This window comes from Heloderma suspectum, chromosome 14 (genome assembly GCF_057233095.1).
Source record: "Heloderma suspectum isolate Gila_16-S chromosome 14, 16-S_ref, whole genome shotgun sequence".
In the NCBI taxonomy this organism is placed as follows: Eukaryota; Metazoa; Chordata; class Lepidosauria; order Squamata; family Helodermatidae; genus Heloderma; species Heloderma suspectum.
This window is the reverse complement of record NC_139471.1, coordinates 19,000,337-19,020,676: the sequence shown is the minus strand read 5'-3', so window position 1 is coordinate 19,020,676 and position 20,340 is coordinate 19,000,337. Positions and strand designations below refer to the sequence as shown.

General features: G+C 50.0%; 1 protein-coding gene across 1 annotated transcript in view; it reads left to right on the top strand.

The window, feature by feature from the left end:
- Window positions 1-9,068: 9,068 nt before the first annotated feature.
- CDK5RAP2 (CDK5 regulatory subunit associated protein 2) overlaps window positions 9,069-20,340 on the top strand; it is a 146,294-nt gene continuing 135,022 nt past the window's right edge. The window contains 3 exon segments of the mRNA XM_084820774.1: window positions 9,069-9,422; window positions 15,779-15,846; window positions 17,304-17,371. Of these exon segments, the coding sequence (XP_084676900.1) occupies window positions 9,370-9,422; window positions 15,779-15,846; window positions 17,304-17,371 (189 nt within the window). The 5' untranslated portion in view covers window positions 9,069-9,369.

Below are 20,340 nucleotides of genomic sequence, written 5' to 3'. Positions count from 1 at the left end.
AATAAGACTAATGTAAATAAGAGTTTACAGGCAGAGTGCCCTGGCTCAGCAACAAGAAGTATAAAAGAGCAGAGCAAATCAGACCAGGCTTCTAACAGAATGAAACCACTACTGCTACACAACATACTGAACATACTAATCTTCTTATACACAACAAACCCAGGTTAAAAGGAAAGTTCTTTAACTCCACCTGGTTGCTAGGCAATATCCCTGCCTCACCAATTGTGACCCACATTTGCACCCAAGGCTCCCCGATACATCCAGAGCTGTTACTTAGCATTGCACTGAGTGACCCGATGCTATTACACCCTAATAACTGTTTTTAAAATTCCTGGAAAAAATTAACCTTACAGCCTTACACTTTTTGCTGTGATCCCCTGCTCATCACTACTGCAACACTTGCAGCCCTCCCAAATCTCCTGGGACAAGTGATATCGCTACAGCTCAGATGGCTCTCAGTAAGGATGTGGCTATGTTGCAAACATAAATGGGCTTCGCTGTCATGGCTTCCCTGCAAAGGATTCTGGGGAAATTGAATAATAATGTACCACCCACTCCAATTTAGGTTTGTGGCACTTATGTAAAACAGTATAATAATTATTAGTGTGTGCGTGCATGTGAAATCGTGCTTCCATTCCTCTTGCTTTGGTATGCTGTCATCTGGATTACTGTAATATGCTTTACTCTGGGATGCCCTGAAAAAGAATTCAGAAGCTGCATTTAGTGCAGAATGCCAAAGCCTGTTTGTGGGCTGCAGTACAGAGATCATAGTACTGTTGTCCTAGCACGACTCCTCTAGTTCCTTAGTAGCTTCCAGGCCCAACTTACCATCAAAACCCTTTTAACAGGCTGGGTTACACCTACTTTAGGGTAGGGCCAGCCCAACTATGAAATGGGGCTTGTCAAAATGTTCTCCACAGGCTGCCTCTCCCGGTGCCCTTTCTGGCAGCGGATGGTCCATCGGGGCACATAGGGATACGGTGAGGAATTTAAAATAGTGGCTTGCAGCCTCCTGGTGCGGGGACCCAGGCAGTCATCAGTGCTGTTGGGCCTGGCCGGGTTGCTGGGCCCCCAGCAACTGCCTGAGGGTGCCGGGCTCTGACGCCAGGCATGCCTTAGGGCCAAACCTGATCCTTGATTTTCTTATCTGTGAACAGCCTCTTTAAGGAACAATGAATGACACGTGGAAAATCAGAGGCGGATGATGTTGGCTGAATGGAAGAACAGGCAGGAGAGACTGATGGTGTCACCCTCCTCCGTCCTGCCGTTTCCCCCCGGTGTTTTCTCATTTCCTGGGGAAACAAAATGGGGTGCTGGAATCTTTTCTCTGGCGAGGAGCAAAGCAGCCCATGCCATCATTCCTTCTCCCAGGCTGGTAGCGCATTGCTGTAGCGTTTCAGTTTCAAAAGCCCCCTGGAAGAAAACACTTCTTAGCATGCACGCGTCCTTCCTCACTAAAGCTCTGGAGAGGCCTTGCTTATTTTCCTCCTTTTAAAAATTGTTTTCACTTCTAACCCGGGGTGGTCAACCTGTGTCTGGGCTGTGCCGCTTCCTTCTGCAAGCGGGAAGCCCATCGGATCTGAGTGTTCCTCCATGTGCGTAGAAAGCTAGCATCGCGTGGCCTACCGCCCAACCGGGATCTTCTCCACGACACTCTTCTTTCCTATTTAAAGCGAGGAAGTGAACTTCCAGGAGCAGCCTAGTGGCTGTATTTTGTAGCAAGTGACGTTTCCACATGCTTTCCAAGGGCAGTCCCATGTCGCTAGTCTTACAGTCAGTGGAGGCTGGTGGCTCTGATGTCGGGGGGCAGTGAATCCGCTCCGGATTTCAGTCAGAACCAGTCAAGCTTTGCACCTTGGATAACTCCTTCAGAGTTCTGACTGAAACCCGGAGCGGATTCACCGCCCCACTGACATCGGAGCCACCAGCCGCCACTGAAAAAATCTGTTATCCACCAATAGTCAACCATTCAGTGCCAGCTTTGGCGGGGGCGGGGGGGTAGGATGTGGAGGGGACAAGATGCCTTCAGAGGGCTTGGCCAGTATTTCTGGGCCCAATCTACACCACTCTCCTGAGGGAGAGATCAAGGTTATTTACTTATTTATTTACACTTGCATACCGCTCCACATCTCAACAGGTTCCGGAGTGGTGAACAACAAGAGATGAATAAACAAAAGATAAAAATAATGAACCATGATATTAGAATTATTCTTTTAAAAAACGAGAGTCCCGATAAAACTGAGGCTGGTTACCCAAGGGAGGCTTCCTGGAAAACAGCTGTTTTCAGGAGGTGCCGAAAACAATCCAGTGTTGGCGTTTGCCTGGCCACCAGAGGCAGGGAGTTCCATAGGAAGGGGGCCACAACACTGGAGGCCCTTCTCCGGGTGGACTCCAGTTGGTCCATGGGTCCATGCAGAACCACCAGGAGAATGCCTCTGATGACTTCAGTGATCGAGCAGGTTGGTAAGGGAGAGGCGCTGTCTCAGGTATCCTGGTCCCAAGTCGTTTAGGGTTTTGTACACTAGTAGCAAAACCTTAAACCTGGCCCAGTGGCGAACAGAATCAGAAGCTGGTCCTCCTCCTTGCTTCGGTCACTGCTCACTCAGTTGGAAAGGCAGGTGAAATGTCAACGGCAGCAAGGAGGAGGAAGCGCCGGGTCAATGGGCCCCTCTTTGGGATGCGGATGCTGGCAGGTGCCCTATGATGCAAACCCATGATGTCAGCCCTGGATCAGTACTTGTGTTTGGACCAACAGAAAAGTCAAATATTGGAGTTTCGAAAGGTTGCTCACTACCACGTGACATTTCACTGGGTCATAATAAAGGCTGTGTTAACGCTTTGTGACCCCCCACCCCCCCGCATGGATTCTCATCAAAGCATCCCTGACTTAGCAGAATGATTTTGGAGAGCATTCTTGAAGCACCTGCCACGTGTGTTTAAAAAATTGTTGTTTTTTTAAAAAGAGCATTCAGACCTATTTTAAAGCAGCCTTCCCCAATCGGGCAGATTCCCCAAACCAGCCTTCTCCAGATGTGTTGGGTCTCCAATCCCCATCATCCCCACCCAACATGGACACTGGCCATGCTGGCTGGTGATGATGAGTCGTAACCCAACACATCTTGACGGCGCCAGGCTGGGGGAAGGGTGTTTTACTGCATAAGAGGGGGAAACACTCCAAATCGGCTCCACTGAGTTCCATGCAGAGACGTCTACCATGGTAAGAACATGTTCATCCGCCAACTTATGACATAAAATGTTTCGATCATTGAACAGCAGCTGGTGTCTCAGCATCGTTGGCTGCCAGTGTAAAATTTGGGAAGGAGCAGGCTGGGAATGTAGATTGAGTAATGCTGTTTTTGGAAGGTATTTTGATATTTCTAAAGGGGACTTCAATGCACCCTCCCCCAAAATTGTCAAGAGTCTGTTAGGGGAAGCCATGAGAAGTTAAACTTGCCTTCCCCAACCTGGGGTAAAAACATAAGGCTTGCTTAGAGCAGACCCACTGAAAAGATTGTGACAAGTTCATCATGACTAACTTTGAGCAGGCGGTTGACCTCGATGGTCTTATAGGCCCCTTCCAACCCTACTATTCTGTGATTCTAACTAAGTCCTATTCATTTAAATGGGTCTACTTGAAGTAAGACTGATGTTGGATTTTACCCCTGCTGCCCTCCAGATGTTTTGGACTACAACTCCCAGGATTCTTGTCTCAAAATAGGCTATGCTGGCCGGGGCTCATGGGAGTAGAAATCCAAAAGATCTGGAGGGGACCAAACTGGAGAAGGCTGAGTTAAACCATTTGGGCTTGTAGCAAAGATGGATCCTCAGGGGATGCTACTAGAAGTACAGTATATGCAAGGAAGCGATATGGTTGCCATGTGTGCGTGGAGAAGATGGATGTAACCAAAGGATAACTGTGGTGACTGATATATCTTGTTCTGGCTATTATCTTAAACCACATTAGTGGGGATTTTGAGCCATGCCAATCCATACCCCAGCTGGTTTGGATGAAGGCAAGTGTTTTCTCAACATAGCGTCAAAAAGATCCACCCAATGGTTAATCTTGCTTCCACAAAAGTATTTTTCAAAGGGTTTGGGTTTTTACAATCACGAGAAATGGGCCAGCTTACTCTCGAGTGAGAGAGGAAGGCCAGGATCTCTTCTCGATCATCCCAGCGTGCAGGACATGGAATCATGGGCTGAAGTTACAGGAAGCCAGATTCCGGCTGAACATCAGGAAAAACTTCCTGACTGTTGGAGCCATACGACGATGGAACCCATTCCCTTAGAGAGACAGCCTGAGTTGTACAGTGAAATAGGCACTGCATTAAATCAGGCAAAATTATATGCTAAATCTATGGAGCGGGAACAATGATTCTAGCAACCCAGTAGCACGGTTTGCCAAACTCTTCATCCTGTATCTTCATCCCAACTCTTACACACACACACACACACACACACACACACACGATATAGTATCCAACAGATACAAATCACATTTTTAAGAAAAAGGTAAGAGAACAAAAAGATTGAAGCCTGAAATACGTACCTGTTTAATGCAGCATTCTGAACATCTGAAAAGCTCAGCTCTTTATGCTTCCAACTTTTATAACAGAGATTCGGGCTTACAATTTGGAAAAAAAAAGTTGCACTCACTCTAGGAAGTATGAACCATCTGCTGTATTTTATGCCCCGTGTCCCAAGCATACGTTGAGCTAATAAAATGCATTTGTTTGAAAAATCGGGGAGAGGTGGGCGCAAGTGTATGATCAGAATATATGTTGGAATTTATACTGAAGAATGTTATTTAAAATGAATTAAAATAAAATGTATATAATTTGTATCTACTCCAGCTTGGCTTTTGCATTTTTTTTTTAAAAAGGAAGGATGTGAATGGGTGATATCGAGCATCTACAGCCATTTTAAAGCTGGATCCAGACAACCACGTTTCTAACAATGTAGTTTATTTTTTTAAGGATGCAATCCTATGCATGTTGAAATGGAAAAAAAGGCCTATAACTCCCAGCATTCCCTTGCCAACCATGCTCCCTAGGGCATGCTGGGAGTTGTAGGACTTTTTTCGGTCTACACATGCATAGGATTGCACCCTAGGGTGCAATTCTATGCATTGATTATCTCTGTTGAGATAATCAGATAGTGGGTTCCTGGTTGACAGCTGGTTGGCACTGTGTGAACAGAATGCTGGTCTGAATGGACCCTTAGTCTGATCCAGCAGGGCTCTTCTGATGTTCTTATCCCCAGCCAACGTGGTGGGAGTTCTTTCCCAACACACCTGGAGGGCGCCAGGTTGGGGAAGGCTGGTGCAGCAATAGAAAAAGAGGATCCCTGTGACCCTGCCTCCACACTCAACTACCCCCACCCCAAAAGCTGGTGCTTGGCTCATTCGAAGATAGTCTCCCTCCATTTTACGAGCTTCTGGACAGCATCTGCTTGAACATTCACACTTGGATGCAACGCATATGAGAGGCCAGCACGGACCCTAATCCTAAAAACGGGCCTCCATGGCTCAAAGCTTGTGAAAGCTTTGACGTTTGCCTTGCATCCCACCCGCAGGTGCTTATCTGGCATCCAGGCAACTATTTTAAAAAACCACCACCACCACTAAGTGCCCTGATGTCTTGGAGCATTGTGCAGCGTTAGAACACCGCCAACGACAATTTGTTGGTCGAAGGGCTTAAGGGTGGCTTAATCTCCTGAAATGTGCGACTAATTCAGATAAGGCTAAACAACGTTAATCTGATTAGCGGCGGGCAAGTCTTTGAATTGTTTCAAAACGATACCAGTGTGGTGTGGTGGCTAGGGTGCTGGACTGGGAGCCTGGAGATCCGGGTTCTAGTCCCCACTCGGCCATGGAAGCTGACTGGGTGACTTTGGGCCGGTCCCAGACTATCAGCCCAACCCACCTCACAGGGTTGTTGTTGTGAGGCTAAAATGGAGAGGAGGAGGGTAATGTAAGCCTCCCGGGGTTCCTTGCAAGAGGTAAAAAGGCGGGATATAAATGCAATCCATCAATCCGCCCATCCCTCCCCAGACCCCTTGCACAGCCTGGTGACACTGTCTGCAGCAGGTATAGTAACATATAGAATATTTTATATATTTGGAGGAGCTCTTAGGTGGGACCATCCATCATACCCCCCCCCCCCGCAGAAATCAAACTACACAAGCTCAGATTGCGCTGGTGCACCCTGCAGAAATCATAAGGACAAGAGGTTTGGTAAAGCTGAAGTTTTACATGCGAGTAAAACTAAAAGGTGTACGGGAGAGCAGGTGATTCAAGCAAGGCAAGCCACATGCTGCAGGGAACGGTTACCACCCAACACTTCAAATAAGAAAATACAAACACTCTTGTGTGCGGGGGGCTCTCGTCTCACCCCCAGACTCAAGGCAGCTTACATGAGTCTCCTCCTCTCCCTTTTATCCTCATAACAACCCTGTGAGGTAAGTTAGGCTGAGAGCCAGAGACTGGCCCATTATCTGAGTGTGGATGCTTATACAGCCATCCATGCACAAGAGGAAGGTATCAGCATGCTCGGAGAACCCCGAGATTTGCAGGAGCACAAATCTTGTAGGAGGGCACACCTCCAAACAGCCCAATTAGGCCTGAGCATGCTTGTTGGCTGAGTGCCCCTGTTGGGCAGAGTTAAAAGCTGCGGTGGGGATGCTGGGAATGGAGTATCCCAGAAGAGGGTATGGCTGGCTCACACTCCAGATAGGAAGGCTCTACGCTGTAACATTTCCTTGCAGGTCCCACTTGTAACAAAATGCTAAGAAATTGCAATAGGGGCTCTGTTTACCCAGGGTAGGGATCAGGAAATTTGGTAAGCAGACAGACGCAATCTTCAGTGGTTGGACTGAACTGGATGGCTGTGATGCAACAATTAAGAGAACAGTGTCTCTAAGCATGTGAAGAGTGCCTTAGTACCCTCATACTAGGGATGCAGGAGGAGAGGCTTCTAGGTGGAGAAGATGTAAAAACTGGGGGAGTTTGGTTTGTTAGAGTGCAATTCTTATACGTATTTACCTGCCGCTGAACTCAGTGGGGCTTACTTCTGAGCAGACATGTATAGGATTGCACTGTAAAGCTGTCTGCAGTTCTTAAGAGACTTGTGAGTATGCCTCATTGAAGCTTTGTTGTTGTTCAGTCGTTCAGTCGTGTCCGACTCTTCGTGACCCAATGGACCATAGCATGCCAGGCCTTCCTGTCCTGTGCTCTCTCCCGGAGCGTGCTCAAGTCCATATTCATTGCATCGGTGATGCTATCTAGCCATCTCATCCTCTGCCGTCCCCGTCTCCTTTTGCCTTCAGTCTTTCCCAGCATCAGGGTCTTTTCCAGGGAGTTTTCTCTTCGCATTAGGTGGCCAAAATATTGGAGCTTCAGCTTCATTATCTGTCCTTCCAATGAGCACTGAGGGTTGATTTCCTTTAGGATGGACTGATTTGACCTCCTTGCAGTCCAGGGGACTCGTAAGAGTCTTCTCCAGCACCACAGTTCGAAAGCATCGATTCTTCGGCGCTCAGCCTTCCTTATAGTCCAGCTCTCACAGCCATACGTTGCTACTGGGAAAACCATAGCTTTGATTATACGGACCTTTGTCGGCAAGGTGATGTCTCTGCTTCTTACTATGCTGTCTAGGTTGGCCATAGCTTTCCTCCCAAGGAGCAAGCGTCTTTTAATTTCATGGCTACAGTCACCGTCTGCGGTGATCTTGGAGCCCAAGGCTTACCTCCAAATAAACATGCTTAGGATTACGCTGTCGGTAATTAGTCCCCGGGGCAAAATTGGGTGAAGCTTCCTTCAAACTTACGCGGAGTTTAATACAACCCCAAATGTGTGAACACAGCACGGTTTCCCCGCTCCTTATTTATTTATTTATTTATTGCATTTATATCCCGCCTTTTTTCCTCTTGCAAGGAACCCAAGGCGGCTTACATTATTCTCCTCCTTTCCATTTTATCCTCACAACAACCCTGTGAGGTAGGTTGGGCTGAGAGTTTGTGGCTGGCCCAAAGTCACCCAGTGAGCTTCCATGGCCGAGTGGGGACTAGAACCCGGATCTCCCGGCTCCCAGTCCAACACTCTTGCCACTACACCACACTGGCTCTCAGTGTGGCTATACCAGACCCTTTGTCCATGAGCTAAAGTCTGTCTTCTGTTCCATGACAGCCATTTCACTGTAGAATCACTTCATAATGAAAATATGTTTGAATGAGCACAGACATATTCTTCCTCCATGTGAGGTTGTATACAGGTACACAACCAAGTACAGAAAAGTTAGGGTGAATACATTATGGAGCTGGCAGCATCCCAGTAGTTACAGCTGCACATTTAACATATTTAACATCATCTCCAATCACACACTTGGCTTCTGGTGCACTGCTGTATGTCACACAGTTTGCATTGTGTCCTCCAGCAGTGGACACTGTTGGTGGAATGAAAATAATAAACACTGCTAAATAGAGCACAGATGCACTGTAACACAAGGGGAACATATAGAATCATAGTAGGGTTGGAAGGGGCCTACGAGGCCATCGAGCCCAACCCCCTGCTCAGTGCAGGAATCCGAGTCAAAATGGCAAAACAAAGCACCAACGTTCTCACTGCAGACATTGAAAATACCAAAAAAAAAAAAAAAGCTTAATAAAGCACGTTTTCTCGCGAGCAAGGGGCGAGCATAGTAACAAAGCACGAAATGCTTGCTATGATAAAATAAAATATAATAAATAAATAAAAATGAAATAAAAATAAAATAAATAAAAAGGAAATAAAATAAAATATATTCGGGATGTAGCAGCGTGCTTTCAGACGAGGGCGCTCGGGAGCGGCTCTCCCCGTTTTCGTCCCTCCTGATCCTTCTTCGCGGAGACAGTATAGCGGGGCCAGCCCCTCGCTCCCGGCCGGTGCCCTGAGTAAAAATGGTTCCTCTCCAATCCCGCCTCTCCCTGGACTCGGGCGGCGGCTCATCGTTCTCCTGTGCGCGAACTGCGCAGGCGTGCCCGGAGTAAACATGGTGGATGTCCCGAAACACGCCCCCTCCTTTCGCGGGCCCGGCGGCGGCGACCTGCCACATCGTTCCCTTCGCCAAGATGGCGCCGCGCCCGGCCTCGCCGGGCGTTTCCCGCAGGAAAGATGGCGGCGCGGCCGCTGGCCGCCTGCGGGGCGCGGGCCGCCTGCCCTTCCGCGGGCGGCTTCGCCGGCTTCGCCAAGATGGCGGCGGCGAGAGGAGAGGCCGCTGCGGCCGTTTGAATCCCGAGCCAGCCGCCAAACGCGGACAATAACAGCCCGCGTCGCCGCCGGAGGAGCCGCGGCGGCCGCCTCCCTCCTCCTCCTCGCTCTCCCGCCGCCCCGCCATGGACTCGCTGCCGGGGGAAGACCCCACCTTGCCGCTGGGCGTCAACGGCAGGTACCTGGCGCGGCGGCGGCGGCCGTTAAAACCGTTGGAGGGCGGCCTGAGGGGTTAACCCCTTCCCGCCCGGGGGGCGAGCAGAGGGGGCGCGGCCTCCCCTCCCGGGTGGGCGGGGAGCTGCGGGGAGGCTCCCCCGGGGGGCGAGCGGGGCAGCCCCGCGGAACGGGCGGCTGCTCGGTGGAGCCTCCAGTCCCGCGGGAAGTCTACCTGCGAGCGCCCGTCGCAGCCCGCGACCGGCCCTGAACGCGGCGTCGCCGCTGTCGTCCTCACGTCATTGTTGCAGACGGCGCTGGCTGGTAGCTAGGGCATGCCGGGGACTGTGGGGCTGTTTTCGGGGCAAGCGTGCATAGGGTTGCACCCCGAATGAATCGGGGCCGATGGGAAAGGAGTCTTCAGGGGCGCAATCCTGTGCATGCTGAGACAGAGAAGCCCTGCAGCTCCCTGCGTTCCCCATCAGCCGTGCTCCCTAGGGCATGCCGGGGATTGTGGGGCTGTTTTCGGGGCAAGCGTGCATAGGGTTGCACCCCGAATGAATCGGGGCCGATGGGAAAGGAGTCTTCAAGGGCGCAATCCTGTGCATGCTGAGACAGAGAAGCCCTGCAGCTCCCTGCGTTCCCCATCAGCCGTGCTCCCTAGGGCATGCCGGGGATTGTGGGGCTGTTTTCGGGGCAAGCGTGCATAGGGTTGCACCCCGAATGAATCGGGGCCGATGGGAAAGGAGTCTTCAAGGGCGCAATCCTGTGCATGCTGAGACAGAGAAGCCCTGCAGCTCCCTGCGTTCCCCATCAGCCGTGCTCCCTAGGGCATGCCGGGGATTGTGGGGCTGTTTTCGGGGCAAGCGTGCATAGGGTTGCACCCCGAATGAATCGGGGCCGATGGGAAAGGAGTCTTCAAGGGCGCAATCCTGTGCATGCTGAGACAGAGAAGCCCTGCAGCTCCCTGCGTTCCCCATCAGCCGTGCTCCCTAGGGCATGCTGGGGATTGTGGGGCTGTTTTCGGGGCAAGCGTGCATAGGATTGCACCCCGAATGAATTGGGGCCGATGGGAAAGGAGTCTTCAAGGGCGCAATCCTGTGCATGCTGAGACAGAGAAGCCCTGCAGCTCCCTGCGTTCCCCATCAGCCGTGCTCCCTAGGGCATGCTGGGGATTGTGGGGCTGTTTTCGGGGCAAGCGTGCATAGGATTGCACCCCGAATGAATTGGGGCCGATGGTAAAGGAGTCTTCAAGGGCGCAATCCTGTGCATGCTGAGACAGAGAAGCCCTGCAGCTCCCAGCGTTCCCCATCAGCCGTGCTCCCTAGGGCATGCCGGGGATTGTGGGGCTGTTTTCGGGGCAAGCGTGCATAGGGTTGCACCCCGAATGAATCGGGGCCGATGGGAAAGGAGTCTTCAAGGGCGCAATCCTGTGCATGCTGAGACAGAGAAGCCCTGCAGCTCCCTGCGTTCCCCATCAGCCGTGCTCCCTAGGGCATGCCGGGGATTGTGGGGCTGTTTTCGGGGCAAGCGTGCATAGGGTTGCACCCCGAATGAATCGGGGCCGATGGGAAAGGAGTCTTCAAGGGCGCAATCCTGTGCATGCTGAGACAGAGAAGCCCTGCAGCTCCCAGCGTTCCCCATCAGCCGTGCTCCCTAGGGCATGCTGGGGATTGTGGGGCTGTTTTCGGGGCAAGCGTGCATAGGGTTGCACCCCGAATGAATCGGGGCCGATGGGAAAGGAGTCTTCAAGGGCGCAATCCTGTGCATGCTGAGACAGAGAAGCCCTGCAGCTCCCTGCGTTCCCCATCAGCTGTGCTCCCTAGGGCATGCTGGGGATTGTGGGGCTGTTTTCGGGGCAAGCGTGCATAGGATTGCACCCCGAATGAATTGGGGCCGATGGGAAAGGAGTCTTCAAGGGCGCAATCCTGTGCATGCTGAGACAGAGAAGCCCTGCAGCTCCCTGCGTTCCCCATCAGCCGTGCTCCCTAGGGCATGCTGGGGATTGTGGGGCTGTTTTCGGGGCAAGCGTGCATAGGATTGCACCCCGAATGAATTGGGGCCGATGGTAAAGGAGTCTTCAAGGGCGCAATCCTGTGCATGCTGAGACAGAGAAACCCTGCAGCTCCCTGCGTTCCCCATCAGCCGTGCTCCCTAGGGCATGCTGGGGATTGTGGGGCTGTTTTCGGGGCAAGCGTGCATAGGGTTGCACCCCGAATGAATCGGGGCCGATGGGAAAGGAGTCTTCAAGGGCGCAATCCTGTGCATGCTGAGACAGAGAAGCCCTGCAGCTCCCTGCGTTCCCCATCAGCCGTGCTCCCTAGGGCATGCTGGGGATTGTGGGGCTGTTTTCGGGGCAAGCGTGCATAGGATTGCACCCCGAATGAATTGGGGCCGATGGGAAAGGAGTCTTCAAGGGCGCAATCCTGTGCATGCTGAGACAGAGAAGCCCTGCAGCTCCCTGCGTTCCCCATCAGCCGTGCTCCCTAGGGCATGCGGGGGATTGTGGGGCTGTTTTCGGGGCAAGCGTGCATAGGATTGCACCCCGAATGAATTGGGGCCGATGGTAAAGGAGTCTTCAAGGGTACAATCCTGTGCATGCTGAGACAGAGAAGCCCTGCAGCTCCCTGCGTTCCCCATCAGCCGTGCTCCCTAGGGCATGCTGGGGATTGTGGGGCTGTTTTCGGGGCAAGCGTGCATAGGGTTGCACCCCGAATGAATCGGGGCCGATGGGAAAGGAGTCTTCAAGGGCGCAATCCTGTGCATGCTGAGACAGAGAAGCCCTGCAGCTCCCTGCGTTCCCCATCAGCCGTGCTCCCTAGGGCATGCTGGGGATTGTGGGGCTGTTTTCGGGGCAAGCGTGCATAGGGTTGCACCCCGAATAAATCGGGGCCGATGGGAAAGGAGTCTTTAAGGGTGCAATTCTGTGCATGCTTAGACAGAGAGTAGCCCTGCAGCTCCTAGCGTTCCCCATCCAGCCGTGCTCCCTAGGGCATGCTGGGGATTGTGGGACTATTTTCGGTGCAAGCGTGCATAGGGTTGCACCCCGAATAAATGGGGGCTGATGGCAAAGGAGTCTTTAGGGGTGCAATCCTGTGCATGCTTCGACAGAGAGAAGCCCTGCGGCTCCCAGCGTTCCCCATCCAGCCGTGCTCCCTAGGGCATGCTGGGAATTGTGGGACTATTTTCGGTGGAAGCGTGGATAGGGTTGCACCCTGAATAAATCGGGGCCGATGTCAAAGGAGTCTTTAAGGGTGCAATCCTGTGCATGGTTAGACAGAGATAAGCCCTGCAGCTCCCAGCGTTCCCCATACAGTCGTGCTCCCTAGGGCATGCTGGGAATTGTGGGACTATTTTCGGTGTAAGCGTGCGTAGGGTTGCAACCCGAATAAATTGGGGCCAATGGTTAAGGAGTCTTTCAGGGTGCAGTCCTGTGCATGTTGAGACAGAGAGAGGCCCTACAACTCCCAGCATTCCCCATCCAGCCGTGCTCCCTAGAGCATGCTGGGAATTGTGGGACTATTTTTGGTGTAAGCATGCATAGGATTGCACCCCGAATAAATCAGGGCCAATGGTAAAGAAGTCTTTAAGGGTGCAATCCTATGCATGTTTAGACAGAGAGAAGCCCTACAACTCCCAGCATTCCCCATCCAGCCATGCTCCCTAGGGCATGCTGGGAATTGTGGGACTATTTTCAGTGCAAACACGCATAGGATTGCACCCTGAATTGCACAAGCTCCTAACAGCTTCTAATAAGCATCGTGCAGAATTATGAGTTCCATGAAGTAAAAAAAAAATCTTCTCCCAACCTGGCACCATCCAGATGTGTCAGACTACAACTTCAAGCAACCTCCAGCTAGCATGGCTGTGGTGATGGGAATTATAGCCTCAACACATCTGGAGGGTGCCTGGCTGGGAAAGGTGGCTGTACAAACATGTTTTAGAAAGACTGGCTGGGAAAGAGACCCCTTTTCTTTCCCACTCTCCAGAACCCCTCCTCTACCACTATATAGATATAAAATGCTCCTGTGTATCAATATGGAAAACCGGCTTATATCAGGACCAAAAATAGTCCTATAATTCCCAATATGCCTTAGGGAGTATGGCTGGCTGGGGCATGCTGGGCGTTGTGGGCCTTTTTTTCTATCTAAACACGCATGGGATTGCACTTGGAGGGAGCAATCCTATGGCTGCTAGTCAGTGACTAGACAACCATAGGATATGTTGGTTTCTGGGAAACGACCTTTCCCCCGTTCCGCGCCGCCCAGATGGCCCCGTGCTCCGTACTCGGAAGAGGAGTGTGAAGTGGCCATAACGCGGCATTCTGGGGCAGGGAAGGCGGAAATGCCGGTACGACACATCCTATGTGTTATCTGGCAGCCTCTTCCCCTGCTCCGCCTTCCGCTGTCTAGCTGCAAATGCAGGGCAGGAGAAGCATAGAGGGGGACGATCCCCTCCATGCTTCTCCTGCCCTGCATTGGAGGGGCGGTTGCCTCCGAGTTCGGAGGCGGCCGCCTATCCCCATAGGATTGCGCCCTAAGGCTCTTAACAGTGCAATCCCAGTGGGGCTTATTCTGTGTTCAGTGGGACTTACTCTGGTAAGTGTGTATAGGATTGTAGCCCATCCCTTTTTTTACTTGTGGAGATATAAGGAAAGCATGTAGGGTGTATTCTACCCAGTTGCTCACTCAGAAGTATTATTAGTATTATAAGTGTACATGGTACTTTACAGAATGCGAGAGGACAGATCTTTGCCCCACAGAGCTTATAATCAAACATTTGACACAGGGGAAATGGAGGGGGAGGTAAATAGGGGAAAGAATGTGCCGTTATTTCAGTTACGTCATATTCTCTGGCTTAGTTACAGGCATATAACACAATCTACTTGGAAGTAAGTTTCATTGTGTTCAGTGGTGCTTACTCCCAGGCAAGTGGGCATGGAATTGCAGCCTTGCAGGTGGGGAAAGGCTGGCTGGGGAATGCGCTTAGGCTTCTGGATGAATCCTCTGTACAAACAGGGCAGGCAACCTGCGACCTGCTGCCTAATTTCATGTGGCTCCCCCAGCCTAATTTCATGTGCCCCCCCCCCAGCCTAATTTCAAAAGCCCTCTGCAAGCGGCCAGTTCAGATATCCGACAAGAGTGATCTGTCCCTCCCTTGGTAGTCTGCTGGGTGAGGAGGAAAAGGGGGACAGTGGGAGAGAAGCGGGTGTCAGAGAGAGAGAGAGAGAGAGAGAGACACCGGTGTGTGTGTGTGTGTGGAAGAGAGGCCCTGTTCATTTTGAGTTTCGCCCTGATGGCCACTGGTGTGCGGCCAGCAAGAGGTTATCCTTGATGGAATGTGGCCGTCATCAAAAAAAGAAAAGAAAAAAAAGGTTCGTCACCTGTGAATTAAACAATAGTTAAGTGTACCTCAAATAAGCTTCTCTTCTTGTCCGGCAAACCTCAGTATTTTTAACGATGTGTGTTAAGCAGCTTTAAAAAATGGTACATTCCCATGTTTTAGCTTCTTTGGTATTTACCTCCTTTTAAAATTATTTTTAGATCACTGTTGTTTCTTTTACATTATTTTTGTTATGGGTTTTTATTGGCTTTGCTGTATTTGTTTTTCTTATGTATGTTGCCTTTAGTGCTTTGGCTATAGGACAGCGCCTGAACTGAAGTATGGTTGCCATACTCTTCCATGTTGGTTGCCAGCCAGCAATTACTGCGTGGCCTCCAAATCCAAAGGTTCTATTTAGCTCTTGTAGCTCATGGCTTTTTATAGGCCTGTCCTCCACAAGCTTGTCTATCCTTCCTCAGATTGGGGTGGGGTGGGGTGGAATTTGAGTGTGTGTGTTTGGGTTCTCCCATGGGGGTAGGAGAGAGACTCTGTATGGTGTAGTCTATCCCCTCTTCTGTGGGGAAATCATATTTGAGGAAGGGTCAAAAATAATTCCCCCCCCCAGTGCTTCCTTTGGGGCATAGGGTAGCCAGATACAAAAGAGGCTAGGGCTCCTGCACCTTTAATTAGCTGCACTTGGTGAAATCCCCTCTTCTACACCACCAATTAAAGGTGCAGGAGCCCTGGCCTCTTTTGCACCTGGTCACCCTAGCAACAGGTCACCCTAGCATCAATCCCTGGCACCTCCAGTTGAAAGGATCAGGTAGCAGGTGAGACCCGGGAGAGCTGCTTCCACTCAGAGCAGACAATACTGAACTAGATTGAACAATGGTTGGACTCAGCATAAGGCCGTTTCCTCTGTTCCTTTTTTATGGATGATTTTGAGTCCTCCCAAGCTGATTTGGGAAACGTATGTGTGAGGAGGTAGAGGGAGATGTTGCATAGATGCAAGTGACTTTGAAAAGCTTTCCATTAATGAATTGTCTTGCTTCTTCCTAGTGCCAGTATTTCCCGACTTCCGGATGTCTCGGGAGATGAAATTCGTATTCGTCTGGGAGGTGGCGGAGGTAATACCTCTTTGCTCCCTTTTTAAGCCATTATTACACTGGTGTGTTAAAAATGGGATGGGAGAGGAATATATTCAGATCCCCAGCTTAGACTTTGGTGCATTCAAATTCCTACTCGTGTGCAACCGCTAAACCCAATTGGGAGAAGAACCAAGCAAATAGGGGTTGGAAGTATTTGGGTTAATAGTTTTCTAGAACCTTTGTGTAATATATAGACCACGCTAATGCTAGATAACCACGCAGAGATTATTCAGTTGGGTGGGCCTACTGCAGGTTTTCTATGCAGAAGTCAATATTTATTCACTTTGTAGCCTGTGACAAAACAGATGGATAACACTGGCCAAGGTTTAGAACAGGAGTGGGGAGACTCTTCCCTCAGCCTAGTTTCAAGCGGCCCACAGAGTTGAGGTGGGAGAGAGAAAGAGAGATGGAGTGGCACAGAGAGCTATACAATCCTGCAGTGTTGCAAGCACCACCCACTTCTGACTTTGGCTCCGCCCACTGCCAACAACTCTGACCTGTCTGCCCATTTCTGCATGTCCCAAGGGTGCTTTGTTCTTGTTTCTCAAATGGCGCCCCCCACCCTGCATAACAACAAAGTGCTTTTTAAATTTGTTGTTTGTGTCTGTGTGTTGGGTTTCAAGAACAGTTTGTGACATGGGCGAGGGTCTTCTTGTCATGGTTGGGTCTGAGCCCATAGAGTCCCAAAGCAGCTCTGATTCTGAGGAAGAGATACAATCTGTGGGAGAGGAGCCCGCTCGTTTTTCAGAGGCGCAGCTGGAGGGAGAGCCCCCCCCCCGCTCACATTTTTGGGAGCGACAGTGACCCTGGCATGGAGAGGGAGGGACAACTTGAGCTTCTAGACGCGAGGCGCAGGCACAGAGACAGGCAAGAGGATGCGGGCGCCGAGAGGAGGCGCTCAGCCCGATTAGCGCGACGACAACAGCTGTGCCCCGAGGCCCCATGGGATAGGGAGAGACTCTCCCCTCCTACTCCTTAAGTTCAGAGAGTTGCTGTGCTTTTCTCCAAACGGAGACCAACTGACACCCTCACCCTTAGAATCCCCAGGCAGGCTGCTCCTTTGTATTTCCACTTAGTCTCAGGCAATTAGCATCTGTAAGCTTCATTGGTTTGAATGGAAATAAAGCCTTGGAAAGGAGCCCTTTTGTCTGCATGTTGATTCTGGCTACTTGAGGATTTCAGAGGGCAGCAAGGGTGCTCCTGACACCTATAAAGAGAAAAAGACATAAAATCTCACTGGGTAGGCCCCTACTTTTGGGTGCAGCTGAAGTAGCTCTTTGGATCCTGGCCAACGTGTGAAGAGAATCAAACCCTTCTGAATAATGCAATTTGCTCTTCCATGGAGGCTGAGCTAAAATGAGTTTTTGTCTTGGTCTTTCAAGTATTTAGTATGCCTGGACTCTGACTCCCTTTCCATCATTTTCTCACACATGTAGTACTACCAGATGTGGCGGAAGACACTGTTTCACCAACCAGAGCACGGACCATGAAGGATTTCGAAACCGTAAGTGAAGGCATCTTGGTGACTGAAGCAGACTCTTCATGACACGTCGGGGAAAAAAAGGAATTTGCAGATGTGTTGCTAAAATGGTGAAGTAATAATGTAGACTTCCTCCATCCCGCTTCTTGCATTCTATGATTTACAAAGAAAAATGGGAGCTGAGAAAGAACAGCGTAGTAACGTGTATGGCATCTGCTTGGCTGGGGATGATGGGTGTTGTAGTCCAACACATCTCGAGGGCATCTGGTTGGGGAAGGGCCACATCAGCGTATGGAGCATCTTTGTCTTCGACAACTTGAAAACTTTTTTTCAAAACCATATGTCTGGCACTCATGGATGCTTCTTTTATCATGTCTGGCACTCATGGATGCTTTCTTTTATTCTGTCTGAAGTACTCTTCAATTCCTGGGTTCGATCTCTGGGACCACTGTTGAACAGGTCCCAGGTAGCAGGTTTCGGAATGGTTGCCACCATTCTGAGTACACAATGGTGGGCTGAGATGCCCTTGTGTCTCTCTATCTTGCAACCTGTGTGAGGATCACCTCATAGCACAAATCCTTTGCAAGTTTACATGGAAGTAAGTCCCTCTGAATTCAGTGTCTGATGTATGCATAAGATTGCAGCCTTAGATGTATTTCAAAGAAGAGCTGTGCTGGGTCAGACTAAAGATCCCCGTAGTCCAGCATTCTGTTCCCACAATGGCTGCCCAGATGCCCCAGCGGGAAGGCCGCAAGCAGGACATGAGTACAGTAGCACCCTTTTGCTCGTATTCCCCAGCAACTTATTGAGAGGCAATATGTTGGAGGTAATATATTGCCATCCTGACTTGTAGCCATTGACTAGTTTATGCTCCGTGAATTTATCGAATCCCCTTGCAAGCCATCCAAGTTGGCGGCCATCACTCCATCTTGTGGAGTTTTCGGCGGGCAGAAGTCTTTCTAAAGGAATTGGAGCAATTCTCTCTGTTTTGGAAATTTTACAGGTGAGTTGGGTCCAGAGGAGAGTTGAGCTGATATCACTCCATAATGGCTTTCAGAATCGTTGTTATTAGACAAGTTTCCCTGGGCTCAAAGTGTCTCACAAAGTTTGATCCTAGATATGTCTACTCAGAATTAAGCCCCACTGAGTTCAGTGGGGCTTACTCCCAGGTAAGTGTGTATAGGATTGCAGCCTCAATCCAACTAGGTTGCTTGTATTTTTCTACCTGCCTCTAACCCTTTCATTATACAAAGGCACAGGCATCAATATTTTATTAGAAACATATTAGATTTCTCCATTTGGAAAGCATCTGGCAGGCCGAGGGGAAATGGGACGCTCACTTTATTTGAATGAATGTTTCATACTTGTGCTCTTAAAAAATTTAAGAGGCTTTTCTTTTCCTGCTAATGCCATTCTCCACTCTTTTACCCTCTTCCTGTGGGAAGGTTAAGTTGCACGCAATGAAGGACAATTTGACAGGAAGTCTTCCTCTGGGTGCCATGTATGCCTTTATCTGCAAGCGGTTGAAGTTTAAAATCTTCAAAGGAGGACGATCAATTTACTCGCTGTTTTTTTCTCTCTGCTTCTCCCTGACCTCTGCAGTGTGGTAAAGCAGCTTTGTCTGCTTCCTCCCGCAAAGCTCCTCCTTGCCTATTTTCTTCTAACAACACTTGATAGGAAGTGTAAGGCCTGCTTCTGGCTAGTTCCGGTTTCTTTCTTTCTTTCTTTCTTTCTTTCTTTCTTTCTTTCTTTCTTTCTTTCTTTCTTTCTTTCTTTCTGAAAGTTTCCTTGCTTGCAAGCACCTGGAAAAAAGCCTCCCTTTGGAGTGGTGATTTAGGGAGGGGTCACATAGCCAGAGAGAGAAGGGTTAACTTTTCCTTCCCTGTGTGCTATGACCCCTCCTGAAAGTCCCCCCCCCCCAGCCCGCAGTCCCATGATGGCAGTTAGGCCTGAAAAGAGCCTCCTTTTGATTTCAGTGGGAGGCTTTTTTCGAGGCTCTCAGGAAGCAGCGGGGGTGGGAGGGTGTGGGGGAGATGCTTGCAGTTTATACCATTTGAACCATGGAACGCCTGTTCAAACGCCACGTACAAGCGAAGGTATTGAACCAGCCTCCAATCCTGCCTTGTAACCAATGTTCCTAGTAGATAGTTTTTAATCCATTTCTAGACCTCTTGACCCTGTAAAAAGACATTTGTAAAATACAACATTTATATGCTGATGTACATTTTTGTATCTTTATTTGTTTCTAACAAAAAGGTTAATTGTTATGACTTGTCTAATGCAAATGAATGTGCATGGTACATTGGTGTCTTCTGCAGTTGTCGATCTTAATAAAAAATCAATAAAAACCATCCCCCCCCCCCCCCCAGTAATAAGAAATAGTGTCACAAGACTCTGCTCTTCTTCCGGGCTCTGTAGGTGATGGATAGACCCAAGGGGTTGCAGGACTTTTTTCTGTCTAAACATGCATAGGATTGCGCCCTCAATAGATTTACAGGCCACGTGACTATCAAAACAGACATCTCGACGTGGTTTGCAACATAAGAATTTAAAATACAGGATGTCCACAGGTAAAACACTTAAACAGAACCCCAAAGTATCTGTTAACAATATTTACCCCCCCCCGCCCCCCGGCAATAGTCAATTAAAACATTTAAAATCAAAGAACTAGTTGGCAGATGTCATATCATAGAATCAAAGAATAGTAGGGTTGGAAGGAGCCTATATGACCATCAAGGCCAGCCCCCAAGATATATCAGTGCAGGTATATATTTGTGTAAACAGTGGGGCCAAAAGGCCATGTAATCGGGCTGGCTCGTGCCCCAGCAGCCCAGGAGGGCCTGCCAATGACCCTTGACCTTCTCCCACCAAGGAAGAGAAACAGCAGCCGCCTCTACTCCGAGGATGTGCGAAATCCGCTGCCTCTTCCCCTGGCTGGCAGCTGCCTTTTTAGTTTTCCCAGAACAATCCGATGCCATGACCTAGCGTTGTTC